Consider the following 20820-nt stretch of genomic DNA (forward strand, 5'->3'; position numbering starts at 1 on the left):
TTACTTCTAGTCAAAAATAGGCAATGTTTAGTAAGAAGTGGACACTCCTGTAATACACAAATGCCCAGTCTTTTTCAATCTTAGATAAAATGAAAAAAAGTTTAAGGAAGGTGAAGGTTTGGGCTCCATCCCCCCAAGCAGCATCCTCCAACAGTATAGTATTTTATTTGAGCCACGGTGATTATAAGTCCTGGATGAGGTCAGTTTAGGTTTTGTCCCTATACGATAATTTTGGGGTCACTACATTATTATTTGTGTTTCTGTGACATGTGGGTTGCTATTTTTCAAAAACTTCCTAGCCTTTATAGCTGTGAAGAACACTTTCATAATGTGAGAACTAAAATATCTTTCAGCTTTGCAAAGACAGTGTCACCAAGACAATATCACTACTCCTACCAATCTGAAAGATAGAACAGCTCTGAGTGATTGATGATAATGAAACAGAGGATGCAGTTTACTATTTATTCACAAGACATTTTAACAAATATTTGATTATACCAGAATTTTCAATTCTTCTCTAATTCCCTAAGACAAAGTAAATGAAGTGTAAAAGGACTAACGTAGGGTCAAAATCAAAGAAACTAAGAAAAAACAGGAAGGCAAGATAAAAACCATCTTTCCAACTCCAAAAACACATCACTCTTATTCCACTTTTAAATTAGCATATATTTGCTCATGAAGGTATTACCTGAGAAAAAAAAAGAGGGTTCCTTCATTTGTAAGCAAAAGTTGTAATAAAAAAACCCTAACAAATACGAACAAAGATTAAACATTGCAACTTCACTGTGTCATCTGACTCTTACCTTCATGAGCTCTTCTATCTCTCCCTCAAGAGTAATTGCATGCAAGGACAACTGCAGGTTCTCTGTTATTACAACTAAAACATCTCTTTCCTCCATGAAAAGAAGCTTTTGGACCAGACTGTCTGTGGACAATACATGCCTTGTCTGTCTTTTCTCATTCACATAATGCACAGAACCTGTAGTACACATAAACAAGGTATAGTTTTTAGTCAACAGTGTTTAGCCACAAAAATCAAAGTTGCTGCTTTCTACTCCAATAAAATATTCCTTAAGTGCGGAAAATATCAAAATAACCACAATTCTTTCGTCTTCTAGCTTGTCTCAGGATACAGACTACAATAGTTGACCAGAGCAATAAAATAAACTTGCTGACTTTTTCCCCACCTAGGAAATCCAGATGGGAATAATTTAATTGCCATCATTTAAATAATTTTAAATGAAACAAACTTTCTGCACTTGTGTTCATGAATGATAGCTTCTGAAATCTTCAGTATTAATAATAATTTGTGAAAGAAGAATGGCAGCAAAGAATTGGTAAAATTTACAGCAGAGTCTAGATTATAGGAATCTGTGGACATGAAGGCCCTCGTTGTTTAAAAACACTGAACCACACACTCTGAATACAGCCTGAACCCTCAGTTGCTTCTCCATAGGGCTGCTCTCAATCTATTCATCTCCCAGTCTGTACTGATACTGGGATTGTTGGGATAGTTCTCCAATGTAGCATTTTCTATCACACAGATAACTATTTATCGTAGTAATAATTTGCAGTAACCAATCAACTACTGAATCTCAGTTTTATGGCATCTTTTACAAAAAAAACAGACAGTCCCTTGATTTTATTTGCCATCTGTAATTGTTTTATAAGTTAAATTAACCTTCTGTGCTTGGATATCACCATACAAAGTATTAAATACTGCACCAATAACATTACCCACAGTTTTGAAGCTATTTAGGCAGTTAGGGAGAGGGCTATAGCTTTTTACATAACTTTAGGGAAGTTTTCACACTGTATCACACAAGAAACTAATAACAAAAGTTAACAAATCTGAGCTTATTAAGTAGAACAAACAACTCTGAGCTTCAGAAGATATCAAGCAGCAGAAATCATACACTGTTTAGGAAATACAGAAGGGACCAGAAGAGGATAACTCATGAACTAAAATGACTGCAGTGAAGACAAACAAAGTGCATTTAGGAACGATATCAGGATGACCTCCATTACCCAGGCTATGTCCCAATACCTGTGCCAGTCATCTCTCATGCTCAGCAATGAAGACGATTCTTTGCACTCGTGGAAAGTGCTGCAAAACAGCCACTGAAAACTGTTATCAGTTCGGGTATCCTCTCTTCAGATTAACATCTCATGTAACATACTACCTGAACTGCATTGTTTTAATACAACGATTAGTGTTCTAGAAGCATTAAAAAATATATATACTTGAAACTTAGGAGTTTTTTTCCACTTTGTTTTGGCTTTTTGAGGAGCTTAATTGTTTATTTAGTTTTGTTTTAAAAGATGCTCTATTGTCTTTACTCAAATCTCTTTTGAGATATTTTAAAGCATGCAATAAGAATGTGGGGGGTTTTAATTCATTTTTATTAAACAAGTTGGGGCTAAGGATCCATACTTTAGAGGAAATTTACAAGTCACTTAGAAATTTACAAGTCATTTAGATCCTATGAAAACTTTATCTGATTCTGAAGTTATGACAGATCACTAACTCAATTAAGAACTGGGTCCAGAATACATATACCCAAATCAACCTAGGCACTGTGGCTGCGCAAAAGAGCAGTCGATGTCATTTGCCCGAAATTTGAGATGTTTGAAGAGGAGGCCCAAGAAAGATGTGCAGGACACCCACTTGCAGGATAGGGGCTCTGTCGCTAGATGGGGCTGTGCATCAGCACAACAGCTGCTCTGGAGTGAGGGTGTCATGGGTACAGCCACTCAAAGGTGCTCTCTTTGTGCGTTTAAGAAGTGCCCTGTACCTCTTTTTCATTTAAATGATTCATAGCTAGTAAAAAGGCTTGTAACTCACAAATCAAATGAAGGTACAGCCCACCGTTCTGGAAAACACATGCAGCTGGACAATGCTGTTCCCGCCATACTACAGAAGCTAGAGTGGCTTCAGTGGTGGGGCTCGTTTTTCATAATGTAAACACAGGATCAAGCTGCATTGAGCTGCAGAACTGGAATGTTTTTTGTAGTAGTTAACACTTGAATCGAGAGTTTACATACTCAAATCATCTACCAGAAACGTACTCATTATGATACTTGTCACATACGTTTTGGCTCCTGTCCAAAGAGTTAACAGGTTAGAAAGCTAGGAGGCATCACGAGAACTGGGGTAGGAAGAAAATGAACTGGGAGCAAACTAATACCCAGAACAGTAAATGGGAGAGGAAAAGACAAATGGCAGGGAGAAGACTAACAAAACAGATATTCAGACTTCCTTGCAGACTGAAGCATCATTTCGAAGCTTGAGAAAAAAAGAAAATGTAAATTAATAATTTATTTTAAAAGGCATGTTTTCAGCAACACTCGCATATTTCTAGAAAAAAATAAAACACAGCACACACATTATTTTGAAGCTTTGCACAAAATGCTGATAAGTTCTAATTTTATTTACACTTCGGTGTTAAGAGATCACTTTCCTTGCACTCACTTCTTCAGAACCTCACTAATCCAATACCTATGGTGCTCTTTTGGAGAGGAGTCACCCTAAGATGCTAAGATTTTAATAATTTTTTTTAAATTTCTTCTTACGAAACATTCTTCAATTCAGAATCACAGAATCACATGAGGTTGGAAGAGACCTCTGGATATCATCTAGTCCAACCCCCTGCCAAAGCAGGTCCTCCTAGCAGCAGGATGCACAGGAACGTGTCCAGGCTGGGTTTGAATGTCTCCAGAGACTCCACCGTCTCCCTGGGCAGCCTCTTCCAGGGCTCTGCCACCCTCAAAGTAAAAAAGTTCCTCCTCATGTTTAGATGGAACTTCTTACGTTCAAGTTTGTGCCCATTTCCTCTTGTCCTGTCACTAGGCACCACTGAAAAAAGACCCACCCTGTACTGGTGCATGGGGTTATTGCTCCCCAGGTGCAGCACCCTACACTTGCTCTACTCCTGCGAATACTCTGTCATGTTGGATATGTGAATATGATGGATATATGGACACACTCCAGATGCTGGATATACGAAAACAGGACTATCATTCACTGAGCTATTTGGAAGCATTAAGGAGACAAATTTCCAGCAGACTGTAAAAGTAGTTTTGCTCTTACCATCTGTCAAAGCGATGAAGAAGGACAGTCCTTCCTGGAGTCCCATTTTCAGAGGTGCTCCCATTCCAGCTTTTCTCCAGTTAAACATATCCAAGGCCTTCTCATCACCACTCACGGCTGCTTTTGCCAGCTGTACAAAGTCCCTGTAAACAGCGATACTTAATTTCCAATTCCTTATATAACAGAATGCTTTCCATCTCAAAGAATGGATGAGTAGTCAATAAAACATATCGTAAAGAGAGAATAAAGATTTTTCATAGACTGACTGGAAAAAGAACATATTAAATTTTTTTAGTACATTTTGAGTACTAGTTTACATTTGCATTGTTTCACCTTTTTTCCGTAAGCACATTATTTCTACAGAGATGTAAAACAGAAGTTGCACAGACGAGGAAAAATCTTTTTTTTTTCTACATCTATTTCTTGCTTGGAGAGGAAAAAAATAATAATGTTTAAGAATTGACTTTTAATTTAATTATTCTTGCCAATAATATAATGGATAATTGTGTTTTCAGTGTGCTTTCTGCTTTTCACAATCAGCAACATTGCTAATTTGAAGAACTAAAGGAAGAAGAGTCAACAGCAACAGAGAGAAAGGTATGGGCAAAAGGAAGAAGATCTGTTGCTGCATACAGTACACAAATAGTCAGCTACTGAAGTGAGAGAACAACTTGGAAATAAAGGACAGTTAGGAAAAGAACTTATTTTTTATATATATATATTTAAAAAAAAAAAGAAAATGTTTGTGAGTAGGATTTTCTTTCTGTGGAACAAGGGAAAGACCTGGTCTCCCAGTACCCTGATGGGGCACGATACTCACTCGCCAGGAGGGGGTGGTCGAAAGACACAGTGGGACAGACATTTTCCATACTCTTGTTTCAGCAGGGCAGGACCCTGCACTCTGCCTCGCTGGTCCACTCGCCATAGAACCAGGACACCATGCTGGAAAGACAACAGTTAATTCATTGCACTGTGCACACACATGAGAATCCAGACTCCACCTTTCAGTGCATATAAAAATAAACATTTTATTGACAGAGCAACACCTGTCCTTTTATTTAGTTGACACATGCAATTACTCACACTTAAAACTAAGCCACAAGGAATAAAAATTATCATTAATATTATATTATTTGCTTATCTAAAAAAGCTTGTCAGTCATATCAATTCTTAATAAGATTACACTGTCAGAGGAATTAGATGGAACAGCCTTGACTTCCTCTGCAAGTAGCATATATAAATATTTGTTCCCCTTTTTTTTGCAAGGAGTTTGACTGCTAAAAGAAAAGATACTGAGGTAAAGGACAGTAAAGCATAAAATATGCAACCCCAAGTGTGAAGTAGAAGGACACAGGTAATCTAAGAAAGAATTTCAGAATTTCTGGAGCTTTCCTCTTCTTTCAGAGTAGACATTCAACCACAACAAGAATTCATTTTTTAAATGAACTTCTTGTTGTTATTATGTTAGTGCTTAGGGAACCAAATTGCATTCAGAGGCCCTCTGTGTAAGCATTACATGAAAAAAAATCAGCAACAATTTGCACTATCAGATTCAAGCTCATTATTTTCATTAAGACAGATAACTGTAAAGTGGCATTATAATTTGGTCTATTTTTCTTTTATGTTTTTAATGGAGTACAGTCTTTCTAGAAGTGAAGTTTAGAGTAGCTCTAAACACTTATTCTTAACAATTCTAACTAGAAGCCACACAAGATTCAGCTGAGGTCTCAATACTTCCTTCTTTTTTTTTTTTCCCCCGAGAATCAATTATCAAAGTTCTAACTTCTTTTCAGCAGTAAGATGATAATATTTATACCACCCAAAACTGTTTATTGTGCAATGCTGTCTCTTACAGCATTAAAGTATGCCTCACAGCTGTGCATCTGTGAAACTGCTGTAATCCCCTTCCAAGAGGCCACTTGCGGTTCATACATTGTTTGCTGGTTATCTCTGGACATTGCATGATCCTACAATCTGAAAGTTCATGTCCTGTTGGCTCCTCCTCTCGCTTTTCCCCCAGCTTTAAATTCCAGGGATCCCAACTGGGATCCAAATTCCGGGGATCTCAACTAAGAAAACCTGCACCATTTATAAGCTGAAGGAAAAGCCTGCAGCCTTATAAAGCTGTTCCAGATATCCCGTCTAGATATCCCATCCTGTATCCAGATAACCTACTCGCAAACTCAGTTCTGAGTTTGGAACACACGAGATTGGAAACAAAAAATCTTACTACCTGTTCTAAGTGTGAATGGTTATAGAAAGGATGCAGAACTGGTCTCTGTACAAACAGCATTGGAAAAGCACAAAGGGCATTGACCTTATGACCTGTAAGATCTACTCTTAAGGTATCTTCCCAACCCTTCGCAACAACCCAAAGCTTTAGCTTCTTCTCATAAAGGCTATTTGCCTTATAAATAGGCTTTCATTATAGAAAGCACATAGATCCTGAGGATTCTTTTGTGCGATTGAAACCTGGAAGTCATCCATGTTGTTTGTTACTTAAAACACAAATTAAGAGCTTCTGATTTTCACAGCATCCAATTCCACCTTTAAGAAGTTATTTTCAAGTAATTTTCTTGCAACTCAGGATTTATAACAATTGGAATTTCTCAGCTAAGCACTCTCAGTTATGAAGTCCTAGTAAAGATCAAACAAAAACCAAATCAGGGCCCAAATATTTATCTTCTTTCTAAGGGTGTTCCTCTAATATGAACAGAATATAATCCTGGCACCACTCACCTAATGGAAGTTACCTGAATATAAACCTTATTTTAAAAATAAACTTAAGAGCTATTGGGAAAGAGGCAGGAAATGAGGCACAGCCATGCTACACTTGAGAGCAGGGTCCGTGACAGAGGAGGGCTGTGTGGGTGCACCCAGTGCAGGACTGGGCAGAGCCACCCTGGGGCTGGCTGCTGGCCGCAGGACCAGCACAGGCCCAGCAGAAGCTGCCCCCACGCACATGACTGCGGGCTTTTAAGGACCTACATTGCATTGCCCACAGACAGCAGGGAGCACCATTAACTGTGTCTCCAGCGTCTGCAGAGGGTAACACAGCTATTTTGTAATAATGAACTTTTCTGAGCTCTACTGAGCTGCTGTGGCATCCGTGGAGGTTAGTCTTTTCACCTACAGCCACTGAAGTTATGTGAAACTGAGAGCATTCAGGCCACACGTGCGTAGGTTTAGTTTTGTCACATTAAGGTATTTCCCTTAAACCACTGTTTATTCTACTTTGATTAATACTCTCATCAGAGAACCAGTTAGGATAAGTCTCTAAATTCTTAATTTACCTATAGGAATGGCTATATCTGTTTTAAGATTACTTCATTACTGTGATCTGATGCCAAATAAATCCATTTGAAAAAAAAAGTTTGTTCATAAATGTAGGCTTAATATAAGCTGTGGCTACATTACTATATTATCTCCATCTAAAAAAGACCTCAGTTATTTTGTGCATCACCTCCTTTTGTCTGAGCAGCATTTTCTCTTTTCTAATAAAGAGGATAAATTCATTTTTGACTCAATTTTGAATTTCTGCCAAATGCAGTAACAGAATTTTAGAAACAATGATTTAAATTCTATTTGCCTCTGACTTACATAGGCAAGAATTCTTAAAGAGGAGAATTTAAATTCTTGGACAAGCTCAGGTGTGTATCAGGGAAAATACAGAAAACGCCACCTTTTTTTGTTTGTTTTTTTCATTTGCTAATTCAAGAACTGGCAAAACCAGAGTCTTCTATGAATACTTAATCCTGAATACTAAATATTCAATAGCTAATTTCTCATTCTACTATACAAAAGGACAACCAGCTCATCAAGAAATAAAGACTGTTACATTTCAAGTATTTCCACAACTTATTTTCCATACAAGTTCGACTCAGTTTTAGAGTATTAAGAAAAACAGAACAAGAGAGATTAGCATGGGGGTTTTGTACTGAAGTGAGCATTGCTACACACTCACTACAGATGAGTATGTTGTAGCTGGAACTTGTTTCTCAACATCTGGGCTTTGTTCCTGAATCTGCCATAAAAAATAGTGCACAGACAGGAGCAAATAATTCAAATTGTCTTCGCCTAAATTATCCCATCCTTTAAATAACCTTAAACCTTCACTTGCTGCTCAGGATATACTGAGATTAATAAACTTCTATTTAAAGATAAATTGATAGAACTGCAATGAGTACTGTAGGAAATGTTAAAATACTGAGATTCGATTTTACTCCGTTAACACTTTTAATTTGTATCTAAAGCAAGGAAATTTCTCTCCCCTACCCCTATCCCTTCCCCTACTGATTCATTCTACAACCCCTTCCCATCAGAGGCTGTGTAACACCACGTTCCACAACAAGCACATATTTGGCATTTCAACTACTCACCCTATCACCAGCCACAAGGCAGGTACCATTTGTACTCCAGTTCAGGACTGTAATTTTGGCATCGTGATTTGGCGGTACAGCATGGTGCTCCTTGTCTTGTTTATTAAGTATCACAACTTCTCCCGTTTCCCAGCCTGCTGCAAGAATTGGTCGGGAAGGGTGCCAGGAAAGCGATGTGACCTGAAAGCTTCTCTCTACGTGTGCATCAGACACATGTTCTCCCTGCAAACAGAAATAAAGCACAAGCTCAGTACAACAGAAACTCAGTGCAACGATGCAGCTAAACCTTCAGATTTGCTTCCCAGTCAATAAGGTATTTTTCTTTGATAAAGGACTGGCACAGAACAGAATGTTCTGCAAAAGATATGAAGTGGCTACACAAATTCTGTTTACACCTCTTTCACGTGCATAAAAATGTGCAACAACATGTAGCACATCCACTTGAAAACTCCTAATGAAAAGACAGCAGTGTCAAGTGAGTGCCTCGCTGTGCTCTCCCAGGCTATTCCTCCCTCACAGCGCACACGAGCGGCTCTCAATGAATATCAAGCTTTTACCCCTCTACGAAGTATAAGAAGGTTTCAAGCACGTTTCAAGGTTTAAAAAAAGCAACTTTTGAAAAAGAATAAAGCACCTCACTGAAGACACATAATCAGGAAAATCATTTAACCTCTCTATGTATTTATTATCCCATTTGTAAAATTTGGATGACAATTTTTTATAATACACTTTGAAAACTATACATTTTATATGCTAGTTATTAGCAGACTTAAATATTTCCAGTACATCTACTTCTAGACAGCTTGTAGTACCATTTCCCTAAATAGCACACTTTTTTCCTGAAAATTATGCAAACCATAGACCCACACAAGCCTTGTGTGTAAAGTTTAGAGTATGTAAAGGAAATATCTGTCTACAGGCAGAAACCATACTAGCAACAACCTACTCAACTAGAACAAGCTGAGTGTAACAAATCAGCTCAGTCTCAAGGTGGAGGCATGTGAGCACTTTACTTATAAGCCTGAAATTCTCATACTATAAGAAGTAAAAAGCAAATCAGTAACCATCACAAACAAGACATAAAGGCTGTAAAAATTAAATTTCAATTTAAAGATCAATTTAATTTATGAAGACCTTTTTATAAAATGCAAGTAATCAGCAGTTGATGAATCTGACATGTCCTAGATAGCATGGGACAGGCATAGTAATTAAAATCCAGAAAGAGCAACTCAAGGAGCATAAGTAAGGCTGCAAATACATATATATATATATATATATATATATGTAAAAGTGAAGTTTCAACCCAGCAAAATGGCATCAAGCCCAAAAGCAAACTTGCTGATTATCTACCTGCTCCAGGTAGATATCCACGCAGCCCCCAGATGCTGTGCTGATGGAAGCAACTGCCAGGAGAGGATGGAGTGGGTGCCATGCTATCTGAGATGGGGAGGCGACTGAATCTGGAGCTTCTGTTTGATGATCCACGTACACAGCCATAACCACAGCAGCTGTCACAGACTGCAAACCTGTACAAGGAAAACAAACATTTCTAACAAGTATGTTTAAGTGTGTAATATATATGCTATATTATTTATAATATATATACACTATATATAATGACAAGTATGCTTTAAAAATGGGGAAAAAATAAAGCATCACCTTGTTAATACATACTACACAGCCATGAAGAAGGTCAAAGTGGTATTTTTAAAAAATATGGAGAAATACTGAGCCTTGTAGTCTGTAGATTCACAGTGCACATAGGGTAGTACCAATCTCTTACCACTGGCTTGTGCTGCCTTATTTCAGAAGACCCTGAAATAACTCAGAATTTACCAGAAAGCTACTTCCTCTACTTCATATCCAGAGATGTCAATTAATGTATAAACAGAGCAGTTTTATGTTGTAAAGTCTCATATCTGGACCTTCAAAGAGAGTTTTAAAAGCTGTCACCACTTTGGAGCTTGTATTGCTGAAATTACGCAAGATTAGTTTAATTCATACTATCTGCTATCTACATTTGAACTGTTATCTACGTTTGAAAGAAAATACTCAAGGAGTGCTCATGTTCCAAGGGAAAGAACTGGAAAGAAATGCTCTTTTCAAAGTTGCATGTCAGAAATGGAGGAAGTCACTAATAAACTTTAATATCTTATAAACAGAGATGGTCTTTGGGATTTGTGTTGTGTGTTCTTATTGGCTTGGTTTCAAAAGAAAAGCAGCTGGAGAAAAACACCTCCAAGAGTTATTAGCAAATAATGCCAAGAGCTGGTGAAAAAAACCAACCAAACAAAGAAAACCCCAAAACAAAACCAAAAGACTCCCTTGACATTTCAGGGGAAGAGACTTTTTCTTCTGTGCAGCTAAACAATGAGTTAAGAACCTGCAGGCACACATATGCACCAGTTTTGCCCAAGTCACCAGTTGGACACTGACGCAAGATGCAGAAACGGACATAGACAGACTCTTGTTTTAAAGTCTCTTTACTTATGTCAGTGCTTAAAATAAGTATTTTGCTTTATAAAGCTGTCTCCATTCACCTTTATCTTCACATTCCTTCAAAATCCTCTGCATTCTCATAGTGACATGTGGATCTTGTTTTATTGCCACACAAAAATACCCAACAAAGCATTCCAAATCAGTTTTCATCTTTATTTCATGGGTTTTAATAGCTTTCTTAAATCTCCAGTTCTGCTCCAAAACACTGTACTCATTCTACCACTTTTGTTCTGTTTCATTTTACTCTAGCAGGGGAAGAATTTAGTCCATATTTGTATATAAGCTTTATGTGATCTCAAATTTTGAACTAATGGAGAAATTCACTTCAGATTAAAACAAAAATTTGAGATTCCTAAATAAAAAAAAAAAAAAAAAACAAAACACCACACTTTTGGTACAAACTAATGGTTTTATCACACAAAGCCACACAGCTGCAATGTCTTTTCTAGAGCCACCTTTTTCTGCTGTTAAGTGTTCCTTGCATCTGTAGTTATAAATAATATTTATTATTATTCAGCTATTTCAGTCCCTGTCAGAGGGGGAAGAAAGTAGGTTTCTCAAGCTTACAAACTGCATCTCTTGATCCACTCACTAATGGGTACGTCAAGCCACATTGTCTGCTTTGCTACCAGTGACTGTCAGCTTGTTCCAGTTAGGATAGGTATAACTAACGATACCTTTTGGCATTAATAGGCAACAAAAACAATTTCTCAATCAATACTGTATATATTTAAAAAAGCAGACTAGCACTTACTAAAACAAGATTCAGTGATATTGTCACATAAATTATGGACAATCCCTAATATAAAATACTTTTCACCATCTCAATAACTATACAAAACGGTGCAGGAGACTGCCACACATAAATAAATAAATAACTCATGTAAGTAGATTACTCAGGAGTGCAAAAATCACTAAAGTGACATTCATTTGCTTGCTGTAATCTTAGGAATTCCTTATTCACATGTTTACTGTTGCTTCAAGCTCATTTACACTCTGTAGCTTTGACAGATGAATCTTCAAAAAAGCCTTCAAATAAAAAAAAAAAAAAAAAAAAAAGAGTAGGATTGTGTCTACATGTGATTCTGGCATTGCATGTTATATTTTTTCAAGGTTTAAAGACAAGAATTTCAGAAATAATCAACCACTTTGAGGATTGGTACAGAACATGAGCAAGTCCAGAAACCTCATCTCAGTAATCACATTAGATATACTGATGGACACTTTCCAACCAACCCACAACCACTTCAAAAAAACCCCAAGACTTCATAGAGTGACAGAATGGTTTGAGTTGGAATGCACCTTCAAAGATCATCTGGCCCAACCCCCTGCCATGAGCAGGGGCATCAACAACTAGGACAGGTTGCTTAAAGCTCCGTCCAACCTGGCCTTGAAAATCTACAATTAGGGAGCATCCACGGCTTCTCTGGGCAACCCAGGCCAGCGTCTCAGCAACCTCATCATGCTTTTTCCTTATGCCCAAACTAAACCTTCCCTCTTGCAGTTAAAACCATTACCCTTCATCCTATCAGCACGGACCTTGGTAAGAAGTCTCTCTCCATCTTGCTTATAAGCCCCTTTTTAGTATTGAAAGGCCACAATAAGCTCTCCCTGGAGCTTTCTCTTCTCCAGGCTGAACCCCCCCAACTCTCTCAGCCCCCCCTCCCAGCAGAGGGGCTCCAGCCCTCCCAGCATCTCTGGGGCCTCATCTGCCCCCGCTCCAACAGCTCCATGTCCTTCTGCTGTTGGTGGCCCCAGAGCTGGAGGCAGCACTGGGGGGGGGGGTGTCCCCAGAGCAGAGCAGAGGGGCAGAATCCCCCCCTCACCCTGATGGCCACACTGCTGGGGATGCAGCCCAGGACACAGGGGGTTTTCTAGGCTGCCAGCACACATTGTCATCTCATGTCCAGTTTTTCACCAGCCCGTATTCCCCAGTCCTTCTCCATAGGGCTGCTCTCAATCTATTCATCCTCCAGCCTGTACCAGTATTGGGGATTGCCTGATCCAGATGCAAGACCTTGAACTTCATGAGGTTCACACAGGCAGACATTAGATACGACATTAACATCTGCCCACAAAGAAAAATTAAAGAGAGGTTCAAGATCATTCTCTGCCCCTGTTCTTAACTGGCCAGACACAAGCCAGGTCTAGTCCAGACATCATACACCCATACTAACGTGGCCCTGTGCTTGGGATATCATGTCCTTTTGGGAAATCAAGCCTTATTTCAGTGTTTATCAGCTCACAGGTCATATGCTACCAATAGAGGGACCAATGCAGATTGGTAACTGGCCATCACCTCAGAGCATGGGCAAAGGACTGTGTTTGTCTGCACCCACCAACATAGACATGCATAAGATCTCACAAGGAGTCACTGAGTAGGGATCCCCCCTTTGATAAGGGGGGATTTCCCCTCCTCAAGATATTACTTACAAGTTGGCATAGTATTCAAATAAATTACAAACCAAATAGCTTTTACTTGTTTGGTTTGAATTTTCTGGGATTTGGGTAGGTAAGCTCAAGATTCCTACTACTACAAATGACGGCAATGAGCCAGAATCCATGCACGTATTTCAAAAGCTGATCGTCTACATTCAGGAAAAAAAACACCACCAAACCCACAACTTTAATTACGCTATTCTGTCTTTTGTGGCAATTCTTAAAAAGCTACTTTTACGCTATGTATGACAATGTTGTCAGCACAATCAGCACCTAAGGGAGGCTGATTACGATTAGGCTTGCTCTTCTCCTGGAACTGCTACCAGGCACAAGCTTACCAGAAACCCCATCACCAGCAGGTTCATGAAGTCAGGTTTCTGTATGCACCGCCAGGATGCTTCCCTCACAAGACCTGACGGCTACCTATGCAAAACCAGAGTTTTTTCTTATAATCCCTGCTTAAAAGAAACGCTAGTTATTTAAATTTTAAAATGTTTTAAACAGCCCCAGAAAAAAAAATGTGAGTGCAAAATGGAGTTACGTTAGCGATGCCTAACCCCTAAATGCTATCTCCTCTCACTAGTAAAACACAAAGAGTAAACAATAAAAATCAGATTATACCCCGAATCCGCACCGAAAAAGAGGGATTGACGACACAGGCAGAGGGACGGGCTCGGCTGCTCCCCCAGCGACTCCCCTGCTCGTGCGGGCGGGAGCCGGGCAGGCCGCCTCGGCCCAGCACCACACAGCAACGGCCCCGCCGCAGCCCTGCAGCACCCGCCGAACCCGGCCTCTCCCGCCACCGACCCCGCTCCCGCAGGTCGAGCCGAGAAGGCGCCAGCCAAGCCGCTGAGGGCTCCCGGCGCCCCCCGCCCACTCTCACCCGGCTGCAGCCCCGCAGCGCAGTCCCGGCACGGCACGGCAGGGCAGGCCGCGCTCACTCCGAGAGGCTTTACGTTACCCCTGACAACGGGAGAGCCCCCAGCGGCAGCTCAACGTTTCCTATCGGGAACCTCCCGACCAGCAGCCGAAGAGTGACGGAAATACCCGAAGCGGCCCGCGGGCGGGCTGGAGAGACAGAGGCGGAAACTGCCGAGCGCCGCGGGACCCCGCCGGGCCAGCAGCGAGCGTCCAGGCCGGGTCCCGCGGCTCCTGCGCCCCCGAACGGCTCCTGGGAGCGGGATCGAAGGGGCTGGAGGCGCCGCTGCCCCGGGGGACGTTACCGAAGGAGGGCTGTCCTTGCCCCGAGCTGGGGGAAGGGAACCGCCGCCACGCTGCAACACGCACCCGCGGGCCCGTGGAGGCCCCCCATCACAGCAGGCGGCCTTCAGCATCCCCTGCGAGGAACAAGGTCCGATGGGGGTGATGGACCCCCAGCTCCCGGCAAACCCAGGCTCCTCAGGCATTAAACATCCGATACAACTGGGCGACCCTGCTGACGCTCTGTGAAACAGAAATGCCCATCGAAGCCCTGTGCGATTGCACAGCCCAGAGCTCACTAGCTCTTTCAGCGCTTCTGTGGGAAAAGAGATTTGGTAACTTTTTAAGATAATGGCCCAGTTTGTCTAGTACTATCTAAGTGAAGACTGCCACGCTCCAATCCCCAGGCGGTAGGCAGGCCCAGCTCCATCTCCAGTGCTCAGCAGTGCCAGGCCTGCCCCAGCCTCACCAGCCCAGGGCCATTGAAAGAGACTATTACAGACCCAGTGCTTGGCACCACCCTGTGACTCCTCTGCACTGCCACACAAAGGGATGGAAAAAAGCCACACCTCTAGTACAGCTGTCACCAACAGCTTCCTCATGTGCTGACTTAAGGTTGGTTCTGGCCACGTGTAACATGTTGTGTCACTTATGTGCTGTTTCACGCTGCTTCCCTTCAAGTATGTGGCAACTACTGGGACCCTTCTGACCAAAAGAAGGTCAATTTTGTTAGCAAGTAGGAGAAAGTACCAGGTGGGAAGCAGACTGCATGGAAACGTGCTGCCTCTCTTCCAGAATTTAAAGACACACGTTCAGTGGGAAGGCAAAACACTGGCTTTAGACCTTCTGGCTACAAGCCCAGCAACTCCCTCTAGAACAAACTGTTTTCTGAGCAGCAGACCTTACAAAGTCCTGTTTCCTGTAGCTTTTTATCTCATGCTTTAATTAGCCCTTACAAGGCATCAGCTCTAACAAAGTCATTTATGGCATCTCTTAGTGGATGCCTGGACACAGCACCATCAGCTCACTTGGGGGCCACTCCCAGAGCGGAGTCAGCACTTCATTCCTTGGATCAGCCCGGCTGACTATTTTCACTATTTGTGCCCACAGTATTTTTGAGATCATCAGACGAAGCTGTGTGTTTGAGCAGAGCACGTGTGCAGATGCCTTGCTTTCTCAGACAACCAGGCTAATAAGGAAATTATTCTAACTACATAGTACAATCAAGTCAGAAACACATGGCCAGTAGCAGCCTCAAGCAGTCATCTAGCCTATTATCCCTTTCTGGGCTGGAATAAAAGTCTGAAAACCCACTGACTGTCTCTGCTGAAGTGACCATTTTTACAGCTTTCATAATTGCTTGGTTCAATGTTACACAAAATTTTGCTAATAACTACATACCCTTACTTGTGCATACTTAGCTGGAAATTAAAGCTCCCTGCCCTCTGGATAGTCAACAGAAAAGCCCTGCTGTAAAGGGTTTATATCCTAAGTAGACAAACAGGGCATCGCAGGATCCTGAGATCTTCCCTCCCAAGGACAGCACCCATAAAAGATGCCTAACAACTCTGAGTCCCTGAAGCCCCAGGAGAAGCAAAGCACAGGCTTCAGCAGTGCAGATGAAATGTGCAGTGCATTTTATCCCTCCGTCTCAGGGCTTGACCCCAGATGCTGAGAAGAAAAAAAAAAAAAAAATTAAAATTGCATGATTAGGTGCATGATTCCTACTTAGTAAGCCATAAAGGATTAGCAATAGAAATCTGATCTTCAGTTTAAATCCTTTTACCTGAATAGGAAAGAACTGTTTTAGTAACACAAAGATCATCCATTTTCATTTGCCAGCTTAAACAACTTAAGAGCCTTTTGAGAACAAATGAGTTACAAATGAAATGTAGGAGCTTCTAAGTAACCTAAAAGGAAAATACAGAACATTAGTGTAATGATAATGTCCATTAGATGCAAAATTAAAAGTACCTCAACATAAAACAGAACTATTAACTTTGTCCTTCTGCCAGAAAGTTCTGCATTGCTTGCTCTGTTTCTATGTAATTTGTTATTCATACCTTAAAATACACAGGATGTGCAACAAATCCAAGTTAACGTTCTTGCCTAGCCTAGAAAACCATGGCAACAAACACTAAAAACTTATTTGTGTTTTGTGCAGGTCTGCCAAAGCATGATCATGGACCCTCCCTATTATTAAAAAAGAACGAATGAAAGTTCAAGTGTCTTTTGACATCTCCACCTACCCCCTGCCCCTCAGCTCTTGTCCAACTCCTTTTCATTCAGTCTTTCTTTCACAAACATTTACACACATGAGCAATTTCATACCTTAACAGTCCACTTGAGGCAATGGGGCCATCCAAGCATATAAAGTTATTTACATACAGAGAGAATGGAAACCTTCCACTCTGAGCTCCTTGGGGCACTGAACATACCTTCATGTCTCTGCACAAAGCACCATGGAAATATATGGCACTTTAGACGCAGAAAGCATCATTTCCTGAGAGTATTGTTAAATTTGGCTGTGGTCAGGCCAAGTGGCAAAAGTAAGCTATATGATCTTATGCTTCATTATAACAAAACTGCAAAATATTCTCTCCACAAAAAAATCCACCAATTAAGATGTAGATTTAAATGCAAAGCTCTACACTGGAAGCAAGGCCATTAAGCAATTTTGCTCTTTTTTTATTTACAAATTGCATTTATAGCAATATACTTAGCTACTCACAGCTATGCTTTACAGCACATTTATAGATGGTGCTGAGCCCAAGGCATGTTCAAGTTTAGTTCACCATCATAAGATAATCGCTTGCTCCAGGGGAGCCCAATCTTCCAGAATTTAGATGCCATCATAAAGTTTAAGTTATTAAGACACTAATTTCTAAGCTACGGCTGATGAAGATTTTCCTCAGAAGGCAGCATTGTCTCCTGCTATGATAGTCACAAAGTTTTAAGAAGAGGATGATGTAATGTTCTTTCCACAAAGAATTTAAGGGAAAAAAAAGAAGTCTCATGCAGTACCAGTTGTAAGGTCTTTGGAAGTCATTCTTCCTAGTAACTAACCACATAAACATGAACAGTCACCAGAAAACAGGCCAAAATGTTAGGTTAGCAAATGAAATTCAACCTCCTTTAATTCAGTACATCACTGAATAAAGCATCTTAATCATAGTAACAATTTATTTAAAAACAAGACAAAACAGTCTGCTTAAGGGTACCTACGCAATTGCAAACTCTGCAGGACAACTCTAAGCTGTGAAGACATTAGGCCTTTTCCAGGAAGTTTCACATTTGTCATTTCATGTATGTTATTTAAAACCTGTATGAACGATACTTATTGACGTCGTTAATTAGTAAGAAGTGTGTTGCCAAGCAAGCTGATGAGGCAGCGATCCTCTCAGCGCTCTGGATGCACAGCCCCTCCGCAGCCCAACATGGCGGCCTGGGCCCCACCAGCTGCTGTCAGCAGGGCACTGGCACTCAGCTACACCCCCTGGCAGCGTCTTTCTCCTTCAGAACTGCCAAAAAATACATAACTAGCAAGAATCAGGTTTTTTAGTCAACATCGAAGAGGCACGAGGCCCACGCTATGAAGGGATACCCAGTATGGAACCTGCAACATAGGGAGGTGCTTCTCGAAGCTGCTAGTTCTGCAGTCCATGAAGTGCACAAGAAGCTCCAGCCCCAGGGCTTACCCTCACCTTCGACGAGCGTAAGGCAGCTGGAGACGCGGGTACAGCCATAGCGGTACCTCACACAGCATCCCCAACGGCCTGAGGCCCAAACACCGCAAAACTCCACTGTGCCCCCGGCTCCAGCCTCACCCCACCCACCCTGTCTGGCCGAGCCGCCCCCTGACGGCAGCTATAAATAGAGCGCCGTATGCAAATCGACGTATGCAAATAGAGCGCCTGACCAATGGAATCCTGGGGCACGTCTAGGGACTCCAGCTACACAGCTCTCGGTTGGTCTTTCTCTTAGCCAATCAGCAGGCAGCTCTTGAGTTTCGTCTCGCCCTCTGACGGACACCAGCTGCCGCCTCTTCCTCTACGCAAAGCTTTCGTCACCCACCCCGCGCCGCGCTTTGTTTGGCTTGCGTTGGGACCCCGGCCCCACCTCCCGCCTCGCTCAGGCTTGCCGCGAGCCAATGGGGCACCTTGTTTGCAGTGCAGGGGCGGGGCAGAACGCGGCGCGCGGACCCCGCTGAGGGCACCGGAACGCCCCGCCCCCTCAGCTCGGCGCAGGCTGAGGAGGAAGCGGAACCGCTGCCGCCGGAGCCTGCAGCCCATCGCGGCCCGCTCCAGCCCGGCGCACCGGGGAGCCACGGCTCCGGCCAGGGGTGCTGAGGCCTAGCGGGGAGCACGGCGGTGCCGGAAGCGCGATCTCGGAGTAGCCTAGGAAAGAGAGGTCGCCTCGGCGGCCGGGAGCGGGGCTGCCGCTGCCGGCAAAGCTGGGAGGGCCGCTGGGGTCCGCGGTGGTGGTGGGGCGCGCCGGCCGCCTCCCGAGCTGGCGGGTCGGGGACGTAGCCTGGGCGTGCCTGGAGCTGCGGGTGCTGGAGGAGCCGGGACAGCCGCTGGCGGGAGAGCCGGAGTGCGGAGGCGGCGCGGCGGCATTGATGCAGCAGGTGAGGCTCCGTGGGGCGGGAGCGGCCGCGGGGTTGCGTGTCTCTGGGGACCTGGCCCGGCCCGGCCCGGCCCTCAGCGGGGTACGGGAGAGCAGCCGTCCCCTGGGAGGGGAGCTGAGCTGTGGGAGGCGGAGGGGCGCGGTAGGGGGCTCTGGAGGGGCAAAGCGGCCAGGTGGAGCGGGTCTGCCCTTCGGGAGGAAAAGGAAAAGCAGGTGGGAGGCGAAAGCGAAAGGAGAAGTCAGCTGAAACGGGCGAAGGGGTGCGGGGGACGCTGCCAGGAGCCAGCTGCGGGCAGGGGGGTCAGGTCCTGGAATTCACTGCCCTGGTGTGGTAAGTAACTGTTCCCAAGCTGGGTTTCTGTGGTGTCCCCCTGCTCGTTGCTGAGGGGTGCCAGTGGCTGCAGCGTTCAGTTTGCGGTAATAAAATTAAAGTTGAAATCGAGGAGATCGAAGCCTTACTTAAGTGAAGTTTTTGAGCACAAACCATCAAGACTTCTGTCCTTGAAATAACCGAAAACGCTGCAGTTTTTTGTTGTGTGGAGAACAAGTTTGGGTTTGTAGTTAGGGACCTGCCAGGTGGATAGTTAACCAAGTTTTAAAATAAGTTTAGATCCACTGTTCAAATCAGTTTATTGAGCATTCACAGAGAATGGAACATTGCCCAACATGATTTGAAATTGGCAGATTCAGTGGTTTAGCTGAAAATCATTAGAGGGAAAAGTACAGTTTTAATAATAGGAATACAATCCATAAACTGTAATCACGCAAATATTGTGTGCCATTTAATGCTGATACATCTTGTTTATTTTAAACCACGTTGTTCTGTTGTCAGCCTAATCTGTAGTAATTCTGTTCTTTATTTGTGATAGTCAGAATTTCCTTCTCTTGTTGGTTTTTTTTTCTTTTTCCATAATTAAAGTTGGACTGTGGCTCCTGCGCTGGTGATAAGGCAGCTGCAGCGCAACTGCTCTTCTTTCTGCTTTGCTGTAAGTGGTTTCTTTATTGGAAGTGGACTTCTTTTAGATACAGTGTCACTAGTATTTGTATACTATTTTTGGGAAAAAAAAAAAAAGTTGTTTGGTTTCAGTAGATAGTATGATTGAATGCCTTAAGCTTTTGTTGTATTTGGCATTTTGTTCCAAGTATTTAAAAAAACCCAAACTTTAGAAGCGAGAGGCCTTACGAAATTTGACAGAGGGTGAGCGGTCATCCTGGCGGCCAGTCCAAGCACCAGGTTTGGAATTAAAGTTGTTTCGCGAGGCCTCTCGGAAAGCCCAGGAGCGCTCCTCCACCAAATGATGCTTTAAAACTTTTTTGTCCGGCGCGGGTGGAGACGAGGGCCCAGGGCCGCGGCAGACGCCCGGGGGTCCGCTGCCCTTCAGCCGAGCAGAGACGTGGTGGCGGGGGTCGGGCTGGCCGGAGGAGCCGCGGCCCCGGCTGCTGCCAGGGCCGGCGGGGAGCGGGCGCGGAGGCCCGGCCCGGCCGCGGTGCCGGGCGATGCTCGGGGCGGAGGGGGCGGCCGGGCCGGGAGCTGCCCCGCGGGGAGCGGTGCGGGGCTCCGGCGGGGGCGGCGGGGGGGGGGGGGGG

General features: G+C 43.1%; 2 protein-coding genes across 6 annotated transcripts in view; one reads left to right on the plus strand and one right to left on the minus strand.

Moving 5' to 3' along the window:
* Positions 1–18381, minus strand: part of IFT140 (intraflagellar transport 140) — an 88381-nt gene extending 70000 nt beyond the window's left edge. Inside the window, exons 1-6 of one of the 4 annotated variants that reach the window (XM_014958791.1) lie at positions 14291–14420; positions 9820–9995; positions 8470–8691; positions 4911–5032; positions 4091–4233; positions 804–979 (exon numbers count right to left, since the gene is read on the minus strand). In XM_014958791.1, coding sequence (XP_014814277.1) covers positions 804–979; positions 4091–4233; positions 4911–5032; positions 8470–8691; positions 9820–9966 — 810 coding nt within the window. In that variant the 5' untranslated portion in view covers positions 9967–9995; positions 14291–14420. Of the gene's footprint in view, positions 1–803; positions 980–4090; positions 4234–4910; positions 5033–8469; positions 8692–9819; positions 9996–14028; positions 14170–14290; positions 14421–18311 lie in introns of those variants that run through there. The other 3 variants (XM_014958795.1, XM_014958794.1, XM_014958792.1) reach the window with 3 other exon arrangements.
* Positions 18382–18833: 452 nt separating this feature from the next.
* The window catches only part of CRAMP1 (cramped chromatin regulator homolog 1), a 53208-nt gene continuing 51221 nt past the window's right edge, over positions 18834–20820 (plus strand). Inside the window, exons 1-2 of one of the 2 annotated variants that reach the window (XM_014958815.1) lie at positions 18834–19234; positions 20153–20219. The gene's annotated coding sequence lies outside the window, so the exon portion shown is untranslated. The remainder of the gene's footprint in view (positions 19235–20152; positions 20220–20820) is intronic. The other variant, XM_014958814.1, reaches the window with a different exon arrangement.

The sequence above is a fragment of the Calidris pugnax genome, unplaced genomic scaffold (genome assembly GCF_001431845.1).
Source record: "Calidris pugnax isolate Ruff unplaced genomic scaffold, ASM143184v1 scaffold244, whole genome shotgun sequence".
Classification (NCBI taxonomy): Eukaryota; Metazoa; Chordata; class Aves; order Charadriiformes; family Scolopacidae; genus Calidris; species Calidris pugnax.